This window comes from Carcharodon carcharias, chromosome 3 (assembly GCF_017639515.1).
Source record: "Carcharodon carcharias isolate sCarCar2 chromosome 3, sCarCar2.pri, whole genome shotgun sequence".
In the NCBI taxonomy this organism is placed as follows: Eukaryota; Metazoa; Chordata; class Chondrichthyes; order Lamniformes; family Lamnidae; genus Carcharodon; species Carcharodon carcharias.
The window spans coordinates 196892520-196911194 of record NC_054469.1 but is presented as its reverse complement, the minus strand read 5'-3'; the positions used below and the strand labels follow the sequence as shown (position 1 = coordinate 196911194).

At 41.8% G+C, this 18675-nt stretch overlaps 1 protein-coding gene across 2 annotated transcripts in view; it reads right to left on the bottom strand.

Moving 5' to 3' along the window:
- Nucleotides 1–18675, bottom strand: part of anln (anillin, actin binding protein) — a 105313-nt gene that overhangs the window by 66179 nt on the left and 20459 nt on the right. For both annotated transcript variants that reach the window (XM_041184916.1, XM_041184917.1), the window contains exons 3-7: nt 16490–16744; nt 10030–10373; nt 8620–8851; nt 7802–7995; nt 759–857 (exon numbers count right to left, since the gene is read on the bottom strand). In XM_041184916.1, the coding sequence (XP_041040850.1) occupies nt 759–857; nt 7802–7995; nt 8620–8851; nt 10030–10373; nt 16490–16744 (1124 nt within the window). The remainder of the gene's footprint in view (nt 1–758; nt 858–7801; nt 7996–8619; nt 8852–10029; nt 10374–16489; nt 16745–18675) is intronic.

Here is an 18675-nt window from a genome sequence, read left to right as displayed (position 1 = left end):
TAACCCTCATGTACAGCCCTCAGGTGTCTTGGGTACCCCAAATCTGGCCCCTTGCACATTCCAGATGTTAACTGTTCCACCAATGCTGGCCGTACCTTCAACTGCCTAGATCCTGAAATTAACTCCCTAAAATTCTCCTTTAAGCCACTTCATAAAACCGACCACTTTTACCAAACTTTATCCATCTTATGTGTCTCAGTGCCAAATTTCATCTGATTGTGTTAATTCTACTATGCTAAAGCTCCTGTAAAATGCTAGATATATTGTTTTTGTTTAAAGCAAAGTATAAAGTCCTTCAGTATTGATGACAGAGATTGCTTTGGAATCACAAACCTAAAAAGTAGGAGGCCTGATTTTGGATTTGAACATGTTCTAAGCATATGCACCAATTTCTTGAGATAATAGTCAATCCCTTTAACTAATCGCCACATTAAAAGCAAGCATCGATAAGCATTGCAAATAAGCATTACAGTAGCCCAGCAAGAGTTTTGTTGCAAATTCCTGGATGTGGTAGACAACCAAAGTACTTTATGTAAAGTGCCTCAATTGAACTTATGCTGGGTTATTTAAAAATTATCCCCCTTAACAGCTTACAAACTCTTCCTACTAACTTCAAACTATATTGGGGGTGATGAAATGTGGTTTGTCCTTTTCTCAGAAAAGTGGAAAGAACAAGATTCAGAGTGTTCCTCATCAATGTGCAAGTACCTAAAGAGTCACAGTTTACATAATACTACTATGTAAGGAGAAACACATACCTCAGACAGCTTGGGGAAGCAGTTTTCTTTTTTCTCAGTACTCCACAAGTTGCCCTTCTGAAAACGATTACGAATATTAGCCAATTCTTTTTCACGCTCCTGAAATATAATTACAACAAAATTATGAAAAAGTGATTATTCCAGTTTGACAAGAGGCATATTTAAGTATGCTGTTAATGAAAGTGACTGAGTAATATTGCAAGTTATGAAAATTGTGACATTATTTTTCCTCCCAGAATTCATAAAACACAACCCTGGTTTGAGTTATTAAGGAATTATGAAAGAATTTAACAGAACAGGAGGTACATTTTAAAATTCTATCAACTAATGCAATCTTCCGCCTTAAATTCCCATTTTATGCAACATGCATCTGCGGAAATGTGGGTTCACACGAGCTATGTATGTCAATGGGTGGTTTGTGAGATCAACATACAATGAGTTAAAACAGCTTTCAGTTCTGCTGAACAGGGATGCTTTGCAAAGGATGAGAAGCTGAAGGAATGGGATGGTCACTCAGACATGCCTTGAGGTCTGGGACATGTTGTTTGGACAATTTATAGTAGTAACACGGGGCAGAACTTTGCCCTTGTCGGGCGGGTGCAGCCACAATTGGGCCCCGAAATGGATTTCACGATGGCTGGCCAATTAACGGCACAGAGCTGCCTCAGGGAGCTGAAGAATTTTGAAAATAAAAAATACTTTAAGAATGTCAATAACATGTCCCCTCATGTGATTATGTGAGTAGGAACATATTAGAAATTAGTTAGAATTTTTTTTTTTAAATCACTGAATGAAACTTCATCCCGCCCGTGGATGAGGTTTTGCAAAAGATCCAAAGACCGCTTGGTCTTTTCGCCTGCCTGCCAACTGTGGCGCACCTGCTGACAGAAATATCGCGCAAGTGCGTGATGACGTCGGGACGCTAGCCAGACATCATCGCACATTATTTTACGCTCTTTTGGGTTGGGCACGCACCCGCCAGACGAGCACAATATTCTGACCACGTTGAAAAACTTAAATGGATCATATAACTGTGGTAACAGTATCATTGGTGGAGGTCAAGATGGACGTGAGTGTACCCTTTTGGTTCCATGTTATTGGAAGTCTGCTTTGTGCATCTTATGCTGTATTATAGTCAAGTGTAAGTATTCATGGAATGTGGAGATGAAAAGGTAAAATTGGCATTAGAATTTTGAGCAAACCACTGGTTGCTATCATCAAGCTGGAGTTAAAAAACAGGGTATCTCAGTTCTTATAGTGAATCACGAACTCAGTAATAAAGAATGATATAATTATATGGAATTGTATTATATGATTTGACTGAGTACTCATGGTGGATTGAATAACATGAACTTGTAAAAGACAAAGATTTATTCTATGGTTTTTTATAATTGATGTTTATGCTTAAAGCAACAAAAGGCAAAAGAACAGGAGAGCAGTCCAACATATTGCCTTAGATTCCTAATTTACGCTTAATGCACTCTTTCTACATTGGAAATGGAGGAAAGAAGCTTCATCAATCTCCCATTAAACCTGGCACTGCACTATAAAATTTGTCCACATAGAAACTGAATTTCTAAAAAACATAATTTGTCAAAATACATATTCAATTGAGTAACTTATCACAACAAAAAATAACACAAGATTAAAAGTAAAGAATGAGGAATATGAGAGAGCCAGGAAATTCAAAGTTTTAGTTTTCAATACTCTGAATGTGAGAATGTTGACAAAACATAAATTTTATATAGATTTTTTAAAAATGCTCCATTAATCCCAAACAATACAAACTGGATAGGATTTAATGATACCGTTCAGAATCATGATTCTGGTTTAAAATAAATCAAGTCAAAATATAGTTGTGCAAATAGGTTGAGCTATTATCTACGTGCTTAATACAATTATGTACACAGAGTGGCAGGAAATTAGTTAACAATTATTCAAGCTTAAGGTATTGTAAAACTTCTGCTGGAGAAGCACAAGTTGTGCAACAAGGAGATATTTGGAACTCTCCTACGGGAATGGAAGAGTAGGGAAAAATAATCTAAATAGGTTTTACTGTGCTTGTTCGAGGACAAGTTGCTATGAGGTGGAATGAGGCTCGGAGAAAAGGTGTGAATCGCAGGAAATAGGAAGATGAGATCACTGCAGTTAACGTAGTGACGATTGGTGATCCTGTGTAGAGAAAAGAGCAGTTGATACTCTAAACTCAAAAGAGCTTCTGGCCTTCATTCAGGATGCCTGTCAAATTTAGAAAACAGTTCGCCAATACTCCATGTTAACTCCACCCTATCCAAGTCATTGTTATCCTACTTTCAATTTTAACTCTGAACTCCTTTCTATTATCTCCTACCTATTTCCTGTTTACTACCTGATTTTTATATATCCTAATTTTTATGTAACCCAGCCTATTTGTTTTCCCTGTGTTCATCTGCATGCCTATTCTGAGTGCAACTTCTTTCTTTACCCACCCTGGAAACTTAGCATCATGCCTTCTTTTGTCTCACCCCTCTCGGGTGCTTTGCCCTCCTAATTCTCTACACAAATTTTTCAGTGTTCCTCAATCTTCCTACTCTCTTGCCGTCGTCCCAAGCTTGACTCTCTTTTACATAAGCCTACAGCTTCCCTCTCAGTCTCTTGACATCCTGAGGACTCACTGAGGCACATGGCACTGGTGCATTATGGGAAGCAACCCAACTTTCTCCATTCTACCCTCTCGTTGGCAAGACAGCAGGCATGCTGTTGGAATGTTCAATCTCCTTCCAGTCCAACTCACCCCTCTCATTGCTGACCCTCTGGATTTGCCAGCAGTTCAGTTCTCACTGCCTCTCTCTGCATTCCGTTCCCGAGTGTCCTTGCAAGTATGATAAAAGCTGTCTCACTGAGATATCTTCACTCCTTTTCTCTGTCAGTCTCTGCAAGGAGCAATCCCTTATTCTCATTTTCAATTTACGCTCTCTCTCCAAAGTTCACTGCCCTCTTAGACACCCTTAATCTCTCTTCATGTAAACTCCCCAACCCGTATTCACAGTCCCCCCACTTAACCTTCCCATTTTACATGGTCTTGCTGCTCCCAACATATCAAACACAAAAATGAGAATGTCTGATCACTCCCTTGTGTCACTCTCCACCCATATCTCCCTTTGACCTCAAAACCTACCACCTTCTGTATCCAGACTTAAAAAAAACTATCCCCCAATTCGCTTAAGACTGCAATTTCCAAGCCACAACTATCTAACTCTTGGCCCGGTTCAACATAATGGGCAGGATTTTCCCGTCGGGGGGCGGGCCCACTTGCCAATGTGTAAAATGACATGTGGTGACTCCCAACGTCACCGCACCCCATTTAAATTTTCAGGAAGGAGGGGGCTCAGAAAATCAGCTGTGCTTCTGCCGACCTGTCAATGGCCAAGTGGGGCCATTAACAGAGTCATTGAAGTAATTAATGGATCTGCCCATTCAACCTTAAGGGTGGGATGAGGTTTCATGTAGGTTTTTAAAACTTTAATTAAAGTTTTTAAAAAGGTTATGGACATGTCCCAATTAATGTAACAGTGTCACATGAGGGGACATGTCAGGGATTTTTTCTTCTATTTTTAATAATTTGTACAGTAGAGACAATCTCCCGGAGGCAGCACTTGGCATGTGTGAAAGAGCGCACTCTCGGGTTTAGAGGTTCCCCGCCGCCCGCACAAGTACCGCACAGCGCTTCCGTGCTGATGTCATGCTGGGTGGGCCTTAATTGGCCTGCCCACGTAAAATGGAGGCATGCCCCCAATCGGGGCGCACCTCTGTGCGCCCGCACTTCAACTTCCCCCCCAACAGGAGGGAAATCCTGCCTCATATTTCTGCAGCTACTCATTTGCGCAAACACACTCTTACCTCCACCACTGATGCTGCATCACTCTCTCACCCTGGCTGCTGCCTGGGTAACCCCCCCCCAGTACAGCCGTCATCTTGGCTCCCTTAATTCCAACAAAGCAGACAAGAAAGGATATAGCGGACAAATGGCCCAGCCATTCACCACCAGATGTAACTGGACTACACAGCACTATGAGTCATGCTCTCGTCTGCTAAAACTGCTCTGCATTCCAGGATGAGCCTGGTATACAAAGATAATCCCTTCTTCTTTTCTCAACTACAGCCTTCTTCTTAAACTCTTTTCCTGTCTCCTCTACCCTCATCTCCAATAATAGGTCTGCAGAAATCATGGGCTTTGTCAAAAAGATTGAAAGGCTGTCTCTGTATATCCCTCCCTTCCACTGGCCCAAACTTTCTCAAAATTCTCCCTGCCCTATACCTGAACTCACACCTTTCTCTAGTTTCATCGCCCTTCATACCCTCCCTGTTCTCATCTTGTCCATGAGATCCACCCCTGCTCTCTCTCAACCCTGGTGCCATTAAACTGCTGACCACTCAACTTCCTTTTCCTGGTGCACTTGATAACTGATATTGTTAACATTCTCTCAATTCAGGTGCTGTTCCTTTCTCCACAAATTGGTCAGCATTAGCCCTCTCCTCATAAAAACAGCCCTTGGTCCCACTGTCATACAAACTACCATCCCATCCCAACCTCCCTTTTCCCTCAAGTCCTCAAGCACCTTGGCACCTCCCAAGTCCGTGCCCATCTTTCCCGGAAATCCATGTTTGAATCCCTCCAATCAAATTCCATTCCCACCACAGTACCAAATCTCTTATCAAAGTCACAAATGACATCCTATATGACTGTGACAAAGGTAAATTTTCCCTCCTTGTCGACCTGTCCACAGCCTTTGACAAAGGTGACCACACTATCCTCCTCCAACGCTTCTTCACTGGAAGCATCCAACTGAATTGGGTTGCACTTGACTGGTTTCATTCTTCTGTATATAATTGCAGCCAGAGTATCAATTCCAATGGCTTCTCTTCCCGCTCCCATATCATTACTCCTGGTTTCTCTCCCTCTATCCTTGGCCCTCTCCGATTTCTCATCTGTATGCTACTCCTAGGTGACATTTTCGAAAAGCACATGTATGCTGAGAAAACCGAGTTCCACTTCAACCAGCACCATCAACCCGCTTGACTCCTTCACTGCCGCTAAATTATCAGACTGCTTATCCAACATCCAGTAGTACTGGATGAGCAGAAATTTCCTTGAATTAGATATTGGGAAGACTGAAGTCACTGTCTCCGGTCACCACTCCAAAGTTCATTCCCTAGCTACCAACTCCATCCCCCTAACTGGCAACTGTCTGAGACTAAACCAGTCTATTTGCAACCTTGGTGTCACACTTCGCCTCAAGATGAGCTTCTAGCCGCACATCTGCGCCATCACTAAGACTGCCTATTTCCAACTCTGCAACCTCTCCTAAATTCACCCCGGCCTCAGTTTCATCTATTGCTAAAATCCCCATTCACATCTACGTGTCTTTGTTACCTCTATGCTTGATTCATCCAACACACTCCTAGCTGGTTTCCCACATTCTAACCTCCACAAAGTCACAGCTATCTAAAAATCATCTGCCCATATCATAGCTCACACCAAGCCGCATTCATCTATCACCCTTGTGTTCGAGCAATACCTTTCCATCCTTGTTTTCAAATCCCTGCACAACCTTGGTCTTCCTTATCTCTAATTCTCTCCAGCCACACAACTCAGATATGTCTGCACTCATCTAATTCTGGTCTCTTGAGCATTCAATTGCTCCAGTGGTCATGTCTTGAACAGCCTAGGCCCTAAGCCTTTCCTCTCCACCTCTCTATCTTCACTTAAGATGCTCTTTGACCAAGGTTTTGCACTGATGTTGTCTTATGTGGCTAGATGTCTAACTTTTCTTTACAACACTCCTGGGAAGCGCGTGGAGACATTTTATTCTGTTAAAGGCACAATATAAATATAAGTTGTTGCATTGGTTCTGTTCAATTACTTCATCAACTTCTGAAGTCACAAGGTCGTGAGTTCAAGTCTGACCCCAGAGATCTGAACACATAATCTAGGCCAACACTCCAGTGCAGTAGTGAAAAGGTGTTGCACTGTCAGAGATGCCAGGGGCAGAATTTTGCCCTTGGTGGGTGCGGGCCCCACCAGATCGGCAGGTGGACAGCCAACCCCTGCCACCGAAACGGGGCCCACCGCCATTTTGAGTGGGCGGGCCAATTAAGGCCCGGCCGGTGGCCTGCCTGGGGGGGGGATCCCCAGCTGTCAAAGTGCACTCTTTCGCGCATGCGTGCGAAAGAGCGCACTGCTCCCTGTGACTAAGTGCTGTCTCAGGGAGATTAGTGACAGTGCACAAAAGATAAAAAATAGAAAAATAAAAATATTAACATGTCCCCCTCATGTGACAATGTCACACGAGATGGGACATGTCAATAAAAACGACAAACTTTATTACACTTTTTAAAAGCGGACATGAAACCTCATCCCACCAGTGGATGAGGTTTCATCTGTTATCAGAAGCCTGCTGGGGCTCCTGGCCTGCCCGCCAACCTTAAGGATGGATGAGCAGGTCTTTAATGATCTTAATTAGCCTGTCAATGGCCTTAATTGGCCATTGACAGATGGGCGGGCAGACAGCTGATTTCGACCGCCTTCCCAAAAATTTAAAGGGATGACTTCGGGGGTTCCTCCCGACGTCATTCCGCGCCATTTTCCCATTGGCGAGCGGGCCTCACCCCCAAATTGCTGACGGGAAAATTCTGGCCCATGTTTTAGATGAGTTTTTACATCAAGGCCCCATCTGCTGTCTCAGGTAGAAATAACAGGTCCCATGGTACTATTTGGAAGACTCAAGATAGTTCTTCGATGTATCCCACCCAATATTTATCCTTCAACTAACATCACTAACTATCCATTTTCACAGTGTTATTTGTGGAATCCTACTTAACAACAGTGACTACAGTTGAGGAGTACTTCGTTGGTTGCAAGGTGCTTTGGCATGTCCCAAGGGCATGAAAGGTACTATATAAACACAAGCCTTTCTTTCTAAGGAGCTGCAGAGACAGATCAAGACATGTGGTGTTTATCCAGGACCCCAGAATGAATCCTGATGTAAAGCTTAAGTTCAGACCTGTTTAAGTTGCCGTGTTAGATTTGCTGTAGCAGAAGGTTCCTGCTGTTTAAAAAGTCGCTCCTGAATTGCTTTTGTGTTGGGTGTAACATTGGGAGCTCTCTGTCCAGGAGTGGATGGGGCAGGACTTGATACAACGTGCTGTTGGCAACGCTCACCAAAACGTTCCAGGAAAGACTTGGCTCCAGTACCACCTGTAACACATTTGGGGATTAAAGATGTCATCGCATAATTACAATAAAATAAACCTTCAATTCATCAGCAGGTGAAACCGAGAAATTCAATTGTCCTGGTGCATGCAATTTCTAAACACAAGTGCAGGAATCAAGCTGCAAGAATTACGGTTACATAGCATACATTTTCTTAAAAGTGATTGTTCATACTTTAGAAATTATCAATAAGTGGAACCATATAAAAAGGGAACTTCATTTAAATCAGGCATTGTAGCATTCTTTCCCCAATGGTCTGTACGGCACAAACTATATTGGACTGCAAGTAAAGTCACTATTCAGTGTCTTACAAATTGGAAGATCTCAGATGTGACCTCCAGTTTGCACTGAGAAAAATTCTCTCTCAGGTGAGTAACTGGGGCATTCCAATTGATTTCCCAGAGATGGGAAAAGAATGTTTGAAAATCAATTAAAGTGCAACAAATAAACAATTGTCAGAAAACCCATTTTAAGTACTCAACAGCAGGAAAGTAAAAATAATAGACTCCTGATTTTGGAGGTCTTTGCATTGCATAGACAAAAGAATATTGGCCTCAGTAACTTCAATCAACTCATGTACAACCTAATATTGCTTGAGAAACAGCTTACCTGGAGTAGCTAGATTGTCTCTAGGCTGAACCTGGGCTGTCAGCGCTTTGGTTTGTTGATCTCCAGGCTGGGTCTGATGCTGGACAGATGTTCCTTTTGCTGGTAATGTTTTGGTTTCAGTTTTCTTTGGATTAGGCTGGACTTTTTCCTCAGCAAGTGTCCTTTCAGGTACTGGTGACTTGAGCTCTTCAGTTTTCTTTGGACTGAGCACTTTAGGCAAACAAACTCTTCCCTGAAAAAACCAGTTAACCAGTATAAGTGAAGCCAGCAGAATTATGTATATCTAAAAATATGACACTTCAAAGCTATCAGAATTTTTCTTCCAATCTGAAAGACAAATTTAAATTGCTGTTAGACACAAATTATACCACAATTGTTACTTCCAGAAATCAAGTTTTAAAGTGTTTGTTGTTAAATTCATTTTCGTTTCTACTTAATGACGTTTCCCATAACACAACAGCTCTGGATACTGCTTTAATCAATCTATGAATGTGTCACTCTTTAGCCAAGAAGCCACTAGTTTTCCATTCTGTGGTAAAAGAACCGGTGCTTTGCAGTGACTGCTTGGGCATCACTGAACATCTGCCATACTTTATCACTCTAATGCATTGTAAGTCAGATGCACATTGGGCATCTGCACCAACGTCCCCAAGTCAAGATATGTTTTAACGTTGTAGTAGAGCTCCACCAGTGGCCAATTTACCAAAGTAACCATGTAACTTAGCCCTAGTTTGATGAACCTAAACCTGGGAGCTACAAATGGGTTCTCCTAGTTGAATGTAAAAAAGCTCGGAACATAACTCTTGATCGCTATCAAATGTTTCCTGTCAGCATCTGATAAGGATAAATCCAAGTTCAACTGTTGTGGATAATCCAATCCCACTCATCCACAGTCAAATACGCTGCCAATGCTCACTTCCTAGACACTCACATTAAAAAAGATGACTGTTTAGGGCAATGAACTGGAAGGCAATCAGTACCAACAAAACTATTGTTTAGAAGGATCATTGACTTGAAACGCTAACTCTGGTTCTGTGCATAGATGTTCCTTGACTTGCTGAGTATTTTCAACATTTTTTGTTTTTGTACCAACAAAACCATATCTCAGCAGAAGGCATGATAGTCTTGCTAGAAAATTCAAGGGGATGGGGAAGATAGTAACCATGAAATGTTTCTTGTCCAGCAAAAAGAATTCAAATGGCATAAAAAAATTTTCATAGGGGCATGAGCTAATAAGCCTATACCCTTTTTAAAGATACAACAAAGTACTTTGATTCAACAGGACAGCAATTTAAGGCAAACTTCATAGGATTAGTAAACTAGATTATTTAAAAAAAACAAAGCAACGAGGTATTGAGAATCACAATTGACTAATATGATTTTTGAAGTTTTTTTTATACCTTCACCTACCTGTGAGACAGTAAAGGCCGATTTATTAACCGTGCTTTCTACTAGTCTTTGAGGGCTTGTTGCAGCTTGTTTAACACTGCTACTATCGTCTGTAGCCACAGCTCTGTTTGCTGTAGAAGAAACTGATAAACAAGCAGTACCAGGCTGTCCTGGTGGTTTGTTTTGCTTTATAGTTGGTTGGCTCAAGTCGTCGTCCCAGGAGCTAATTGTTGCAGCAAGGTTCGCAAAGCGTCGTCTTCTTTCAGTTGGAGTTTTAGACTCAACAGTGTTCACTCTCTGCTCAGGTGGAGGAGAAGCAGGCTTCCATGAGTGTACAGATGATACAGACAAATCAATTTCATTACCTGTTTAAGATGCAAACCATGACAAAAGGAATTACTTGGAGCTTAAAATTCTATTTTATAATATATGTAATTACAATCAGCATTTAATAAATATTCTAACATTGAAGACTTATTATAAATAGTTTCATCTTACTTTATACTAAACTGTTACGCTTAGAAGACTAGATATTCAAATATACTGACAGTACAGTTGTATAACCAGCAAACCACCAATGTTTAAAATACCAAAAAAGAATGTTTCTGATGTAAACTACTCCCATTCAACGAAAAGTCAAGCCTTCTATAATCAGGAAGTATTTGCAATTTAAAGTAATTTCTTTAGTTCCACAGAGACCAGTCATTTCAAGTCTCCAATGTGGGAGCTGGAAATATTCTCCCAGTAATTACCTTTTCCTTTAACATTACAGTGCCAGCATTTCCAGGGAATTCTGCCATCCTCAAGCCAGAATTTTATTATTAATTAGTCCACACACCATGAAGTAAAAAAAACCCCATTACAAAAATACCAATCACTGAAAACCAATAGTTTCATATTAGTGCAATAAACAAACAATTCTATATTTTAAAACCTGTTCTATCTCATCCCAATATAGTAAAAATATTAGATTTTATTTTGAGCTTAGTTTATTAATTTTAAAATGTATTTATTAAGAAAAAGCAAACAGATTCTTCTTTGCTTTGAATAAATTCACCAACTTTTCCAAAAACTGGACATATGCAAGTAAAATTCAACCTTGATATTAAAAACATAGTTTCAAAAAGCCAATTTTCTGTCTAATTAAATCAAACTTTTGACATTTCTCAGGCTTCCTAAGGGGAGCTACATTACTACCAAATTACATGATCCTTAATTCACTGTTGATGCCTTAAAGAGCAGGCTATAGAATCACTGCACATATTATTTGCATCCCTTATATAGATCAGAGTTTCTATCCACATCAAATATCCCATCTACAAATTCTATGCGGACTTTTGCAAGTAATCAACTCGCTCAATGAAAAACATTCAACATAAGCGCCAAAATATTACTTTGCAATGCACCTATTCCACTGATCTGTTTGCTGTATTTGTTGCCCAAAGATATTTTTTGATACTTTGTTACCTAATATTTAAAATAAAATCTGAGATTCTCCAGTCTAATAGCATCAACACCAGTAATGCAAATCAGATTGTCACCCAGGTGCATCCACATTATTTTGCATGAAGCAGATAGCGTGCCCAAAGTTCCCCTTAAATATACACAAGCAGATTCTTCAAAGCATTGAATCCTAAGGCTGACCTTCGTAGAAACACAAAAAAGTTTGCCTTTTAGATGTTGTAGTTTTATATTCCTCAAACTAATTTTTGCTGAAGCATCAAAAAGCAAGTGAGCAGGAAGGGGAAGAGGAGTGTTAAAAGTATGAAAGGAGAATGCTAGGCCATCACAGCCAGAGTTAAAACCTAAGGTATTAGTTTCAGTTTCTCAATAAACAAGTGGCCACCCTCCTTACATATGTGACCATACCACACCCTCTCCACTGTCAACCTTGGTTCCACAATTGCAGCTGCATTGTCTGACTGCCTAACATGAAGTTATGGACAGTACAAAATTTCCTGCAGCACAACACTGGAAAGTCCAATGCTATCTTGTTTGGCTACCACCAGAAGCACTGCGCTTTAATTCCTGATCACAACAACTCCACGGTTGCAAAAGTTGCATGGCTGGACCTTCTTTGACATGAACTAATCTTTAAACTCCAGAGCCAATTTTACTTCCTAAAATATCACCCATGTCTATTCGCCACGCACCCCCTCCACAGCCACTGAAACCTGACTTCTGTTCCAGAGTCAACTTTTCCAGTTCTTCTCTTCAGCAGCCTGGTAAGCTTGGACCTCACATTAACCTCTAATGCATCCAGAATTTCACTCCCCATTTGATGGGAACACCACCACCAAATTCCACTGCAGGTTACACACCATCTCAATTTGGACATAAATCATCATTCCTTCATCATTATTGGGTCAAAATCCTGAAACTCCCTATGGAACAACACTGTGAGTATCTTCTCCACTGCAAAGGTTCAGGAAGGCAGCTCATCATTACTTTCTCATGGTCAACAAAGGGATGGACAACACACACTTGTCTTATTAGCAATGCCCACCAATCCCAAGAATGAACAAAAAAATGATTATGGACAAAGTGCTGCTTAGCCATCATTCATCCTCACCAAACCTTACAGACAATGTGTGCTGCTGGCTCCAGTGCACTGGCTTCAAAATCCTAATTACAGTCTACAAATCTCTCTATACCTTCACTTCCACCATCTTATGGTCTGTGATCTCCCCACCAGCTCTGTACAACTGTTCTTTTAATTCTGGCTTGTGCGTTGAACATCCTTTCGCTCTGCCAGGTGCCAAAGCCATTACCATTTTTCTCTGAAACAATCTCTTAAGCTTCTGACCTTGCTATATATTACCACACCCATCTTCAAAAGTATCCTTAAAAATTATTGCTTAACCAGCACCTTCAAATACTTCTCCAAATTACTCTTACTTCAGGTCAGGATTGGATCCCCAGCTGTGAAATAAATGCCTTAGGATTTTTTTACTACATTAAATGCACACTATAAATGCACATTGCTAAAAGAGGACTAAACATTTTTATATTGGGTGATGAAACCATTTGCTACAGTACACATCTGAACTGTTAGGTATTTAGCAAAACAAAGCATCTACTGTTGGATGTGGTTTCCTGATTGGGCAACACTTGCTGAACAATTCTGAGTGTGCTAGACTAACAACCAATTTAAGATAATCAGATGAGCTTGCAATGTGGCTCATTTACACTTGCTACCAGCAACCTGTTCTGCAAACAAAAGGCAAACCTTATACTTTTTTTGAATTGCTCAGGAGCCTACAGTTCCCTGCTGCTTTCTCCAATGCAATGCCTCAGCCAGAGTCAACTTGCCAGCCAATCAGAGCACCCTTTTCTCCTGTAGTATAAATTGTGATTGTTTGAAATGTGGTATTCTTGCGTTTCTCCTAATTAGTTCAAGATAAAAAGCTTTGGCAACATGTCTCTCATTTCAACAATATTCAAGCATTTAGCTCTTAGTTACCACAATCAAACAGAAGTAACAGTTTTAACCAGTTGTCCCTCCAAGTTTCTGCTATTAATTTTGCCATATTAATAATCATAAATCAATCAGTCATTATCAAATGGCCTTCACAGCCTTAAAAATAATTTTGCAAATGGTGTCGTGATTCACTGTAGGGCACAATCACAGTACGCCAAGGGATAAGCTTGATCCTCAGTCAGATGTGCACTATCTAGGAACTGAAACCCAGAGAAAATCCTCACCAGTTTGTTGCTGCATACACTTGCTTGGTCCTCACTTTGCAGCCAAGAAATGATCATTCCTTCTGTATTTGCTCTCCTGTACTTTAGAAATCTCCCTTACATTGTCCTTGCCAACTCCTTTTACTCTGAGTACATTTCTTTTTGCACTCCCCTCTCACCCCTTTTGGTGCAATCTCTTAAAGTGCCTCTTGGTAATGATTTCAATCATTCTGCTACGAGAGGTACTGTGAAAACATGCATACTGTTGAATCGGTGGTCATAGCAGTGATAGTGGACAGTGCCTTCTACTGTCAAAAATCATTCATTGCTACCTTTGAAAAAAGGGTGGATCATATTATCTTCATGTTGACTTTCAATTTAAAAACTTATAGAATTGCCTCCATTTTGGAGTCATTCATCATTTAACTTTCCTGCTTATCTTTCTCAATAATCAGTCACATAGCTTCAATCATATCATAAAATAGCCTTTTTCCACCATGAGCCTTCTTGTTATTTGTAGAGAAAAGGCTGTATATTTTGAATCAATAAACCAGCAGTGATATCATAATTAAGAACAGTATGTGGCTTCCAGTCAGGTAAAAAGTTCAAGTCCAATTCCAAAGTCTTGATGCATCTTCCAAGTCTAGCACATCAGTGCAATACCGAGGGTGTGCTGCACTATCAGAAAGGCTGTCTTTTTTCGTATGAGACATTAAACAGAGGTGGATCTAAAAGATGCCACGGGACTATTTTAAAGTAAAGCAAGGGAGCTCTCCTGGCCGCCATCTATCCCGCAACCAATACCTAGAGATTTCATTTATTGTTTATGGGACCTTGCTGTGTGCAGATTTGCCATCTCATTTCCTGCGTTACAACATGGATTAAACTCCAAGGGCAGAAGCTTCCGGTCAGCGAGCAGGGGTGACTCCCAACATCACCCTGCGTCATTTCCATTTTCAGGTCGGCAGGGGCGCAGCCGAGTCAGCTGTGCACCTGCCAACCTGTCAACGGCCTATTGAGGCCATTAAAAAACTAATTAAGGTCATTAATGGACTTGCTCGTCCAACCTTAAGATTGGCAGGCAGGCCAGGAGCCCTGGTGGGCTTGTGGAAAAGCATGAAACCTCATCCACGGGCGGGACGAGGTTTCATGAGGTTATTTAAATTTTTATCAAACCTTTCAACAAAGTTATGGACATGTCCCATGGACATGGACATGAGGGGACATGTCAGGGAAATTTTTTTATCATTTGTATTAAAATTTTAATTCCGAGCCGATCTCCGAGGCAGCATTTAGCCTCAGGGAGATCTGTGTGCTCTTATGCGCACATGCACAAAAGAGCGCACTCCCAGCTGAGGGAATCTCCCCCCGCCTGCACAACGAGAGCATGGCACTTCCAAGTGGATGTGACGATCGGCGGGCCTTAATTGGCCCGCCCACATAAAATGGCGGCCCCAATCGCTCCTGTGCTCCCCCCCCCAGCAGGGGGAACATTTTTCCCCAAAAGTACTTCTCCTGCTCGTAAATCACTTTGTGGTGTCCTGAGATCATGAAAAGCGCTATCTCAATGCAGGTTTTTTTCTTCATTTAACACATATCAGGACACACCAATAGGAAGGTCCTTTAATAATATTTAGGATTACAAGACATTAAGTACTTCCCCTTCAATTCCATTAATAGACCACTAAATTTTGACACCAAAGTCTGGGCTGCTAGGATAGAGTTTCAAAGGCAAGTACATTCTCATTACTTTCAACTTAAGTAAAGGACATTTGAATTCCTTGAGTTTCTTCTTTGATAGAAAAGAAAAGCTTCCGGCACAATACAGTGATTTACCATGACGCTGCAAGCCTTACTGCTGACCAGGCTGAACTCCAACGCTAGCCACTGCTCCATCATTGGTACAGTGCCTTCAGCTGTCAAGGCTTAAGCTCTGGCTTTCTCTCCTTAAAGCTCTCCAACTCCCTCCTCCTTTAAGATACTCCTTAAAACCAATAAGCAGAACCTTGTAGGAGCTATGGGGGTCTCGGCCGCCGACTGGTGAGCCGCCAAGAGCCCTGCGTTGCCTCTTTTAGCGAAGGCTCACCACATCCTGTTCCATTCAGGCAGTTGACAGGTCAGCAGCAGGCCTTCCCACAGGATCAAGGATTCCAAGGGCAGAAATCCCACTACTGAGAGCTGATGGCCAATCAGAACTTAAATGCTAGCCAAGGCCTAGGGTTATTGCTGGATCCCAGGCCTGAAGCGAGCAATGGCAGGAGGGAGGTCATGGGGTGGGGGTTAGTTCCCCAACCCCCCCCCCCCCACTCCAAGGAGCCTGAAAGCAACCCCACATGGGTTCGCTAGTTGTGCATCCCTCATGGCAAGCCCCAGCCCACTGGCAGCAGGATGAAGCCTTTCAGTGGGAATTAGTTGCCTTCTTAAGGACTTGAATTGCGAGCAGGTGGGAAGGCCGTTCATGGGCCTTCCCACCACGGACTTAATCGAAGTAGAGCCGGGAGGATGGCAGGATCCCCACCCTCCCGCCTGATTAAATGCCTCCGCCGCCCCAACCACCAACATGCTACAGGGTAGGGCATTTCACCAAAGTTTTGATCATCTCTCCCATTATATCCTCATGCAGCTCAATGTCAAATTTTGTTTGATAACACTGTGATGCACCTTGAGACGATTTACTACATTAAATTGCTCACTGCCGTAGAGCAATTTTGAATGAAACATTGTTTTAAAAGAGAAAGCAAAAAAATAAATTACGTTGAAATATACAATCACATTCCAACACACAATTAGTCCATACCATCAGAGTCCCACCGGCGACGTTGTTCTACCAGGCTTTGCATTCGATTCTTCACAGAGGTAATTGGGTGCGTACTTTGGTTCACCCTTTGCTCTTCCTGAATCTCAGTTAACCCGACACATTGACTTGGAGGAGGTTGTGCAACAGGAGTAAACACAGGAGTTTCTGGCTCTTTGTTCTCTGCCCCAGGGACTGGGGTTTCCATTTTATCTGAACAGCGTCTTTTGGATGGCGAAGGCTTGGTTGATAATTTCACTACATATAACAAAGCAGGTTTTTAATGCGGCTGCAAAATAATGCGGAGGAAACATGGTACTTAAAGAGAGAATATATACAATAAATTGGCAGACTGAACAAGAGGAGAGGAAATATATTTCAGTATGACAAAATTTAGGGATTTAAAATTCTAATTTACACTTACGAGTGCATAAAAAAGCATTTGTTTAATTAATGCTTTTCATCTAATCTGAGGCCATTCTTTGTCATTGTGTTTTTGCTCTCAGGGATTCTCTCCCAAACCACCTTACCATACTGGCTTCTCCAATCTTCAAATTCCTCCTAAGAACTCTCCCTCCCTGTGGGGGAGCTGTCCACCTTTAGTAATTTACCAAAGAGTGCAGCACATTTTTCTCTGAACAGAATAATTATAAGTATTAGTCAAAAGGAGTTCATGTCTTAATTCAAAAGCTGTAAATGCTCGCAACAGTGAGTACCATCATTCAGAGCATGGGTTTTTTACTTCATGGGTACTCTCCCCTTACCTACAAAAAGCTTTTGTTCACTCCCCACTTCAGATTCCTATGCTAAAGTTTGAGCGAGCTTTCAAAAGGTGCCAAAAAATACCTTATCACAGAAACAGATCATTTGGGCCAAGCAGTCCATATCCTCCACGCCAGCATAGAGCTTTAATCATAGTTGCCTATCCTGATCCCATCTCCCTTCAACTGCTTTGCCTTCACCCATCTATCCAATTTAAATCATTAAAGGTTGCCAGGTTCTGCTTCAACCATTAATCTTGGAAGTGAATTCCACATCCTGACCACTCTTGGTTGAAAATAACTTTTTCCTACTTTGTTCTAAATCTCTTGCATTTAATCTTGTATCCATGACCCCTTGGTCTTGACCACTCATCTACTGGAAACAATCTGCTTGTATATACTCTGTCTACCTTTTTATTATTTTAAATGCTACCAGAATCTTTGTTCTAGTCAAAAAAGGCAGTCCAAGAGAACTAGGCATGTAGTGCAGAAGTCCCCTGGGGACCTGTTCACAAATCCATTTTCTGTTTTGGAAGCTGGTGAAGGTACTGGTTCCTCAGAGGAATGCAGTTAGAGCTAAATTTGCAGCACCGCAAGCGGCTTGGCTGTACAGGAGGGGAGGAAGAAGAAAGGAAGAGCAATAGTCTTTGGGGATTCAGAGATTAGGGGAAAAGTCAGGTGTTTCTATGGCCATGGACATGATTTCAGGATGGTATGTTGCCTTCCTAGAGACAGCGTCAAGGATATCACAGAGCAGCTGCAGGACATTCTTCTGGGGAGGGTGGACACCTAGAGGTCGTGGTCCACATTGGTACCAATGACTTAGGTAGGAAGGGGATGTGGTCCTGCGATCAGAATTTAGGGAGCTAGGTAGAAAATTAGCAAGCAGGACCTCAAATATCGGAATCTCCAGATTACTCCCAGCCCACGTGCAAGTGAATACAGAAATAGGAGGATGAATGTGTGGCTGGAAAAATGATGCAGGGGGGAGGGCTTTAGATCCCTGGGACACTGGGACTGGCTCTGGGGATATTACACCTGTACAAGCGGGACGGGTTGCACCTGAACAGAGCCAGGACAGAGTTCCTTGAAGGGCATTTTGCTGGTGCCGTTGGAAGGCTTTAAACTAACTCGGCAGTGTGTGGGAACCAGTAGATAATATTAGAGAGGAATACCAGAGCGCACAAATTACTGGGAGAGACAGATAGCACTAGTATAGAGAATAGTAAGTTAATAGGTGGAGTCGAAGAAAGGAATAAAGTCTATATCAGGGTTACTCTGCATGTATGTAAGACCATAAGACGTAGGAGAAGCAGGCCATTCAGCCCATCTAGTCTGCTCTGCCATTCAATGAGATCATGGCTAATCTGATAATCCTCAACTTCACTTTCCTGCCTTTTCCCCATAAGCCTTGATTCCCTTACTGAT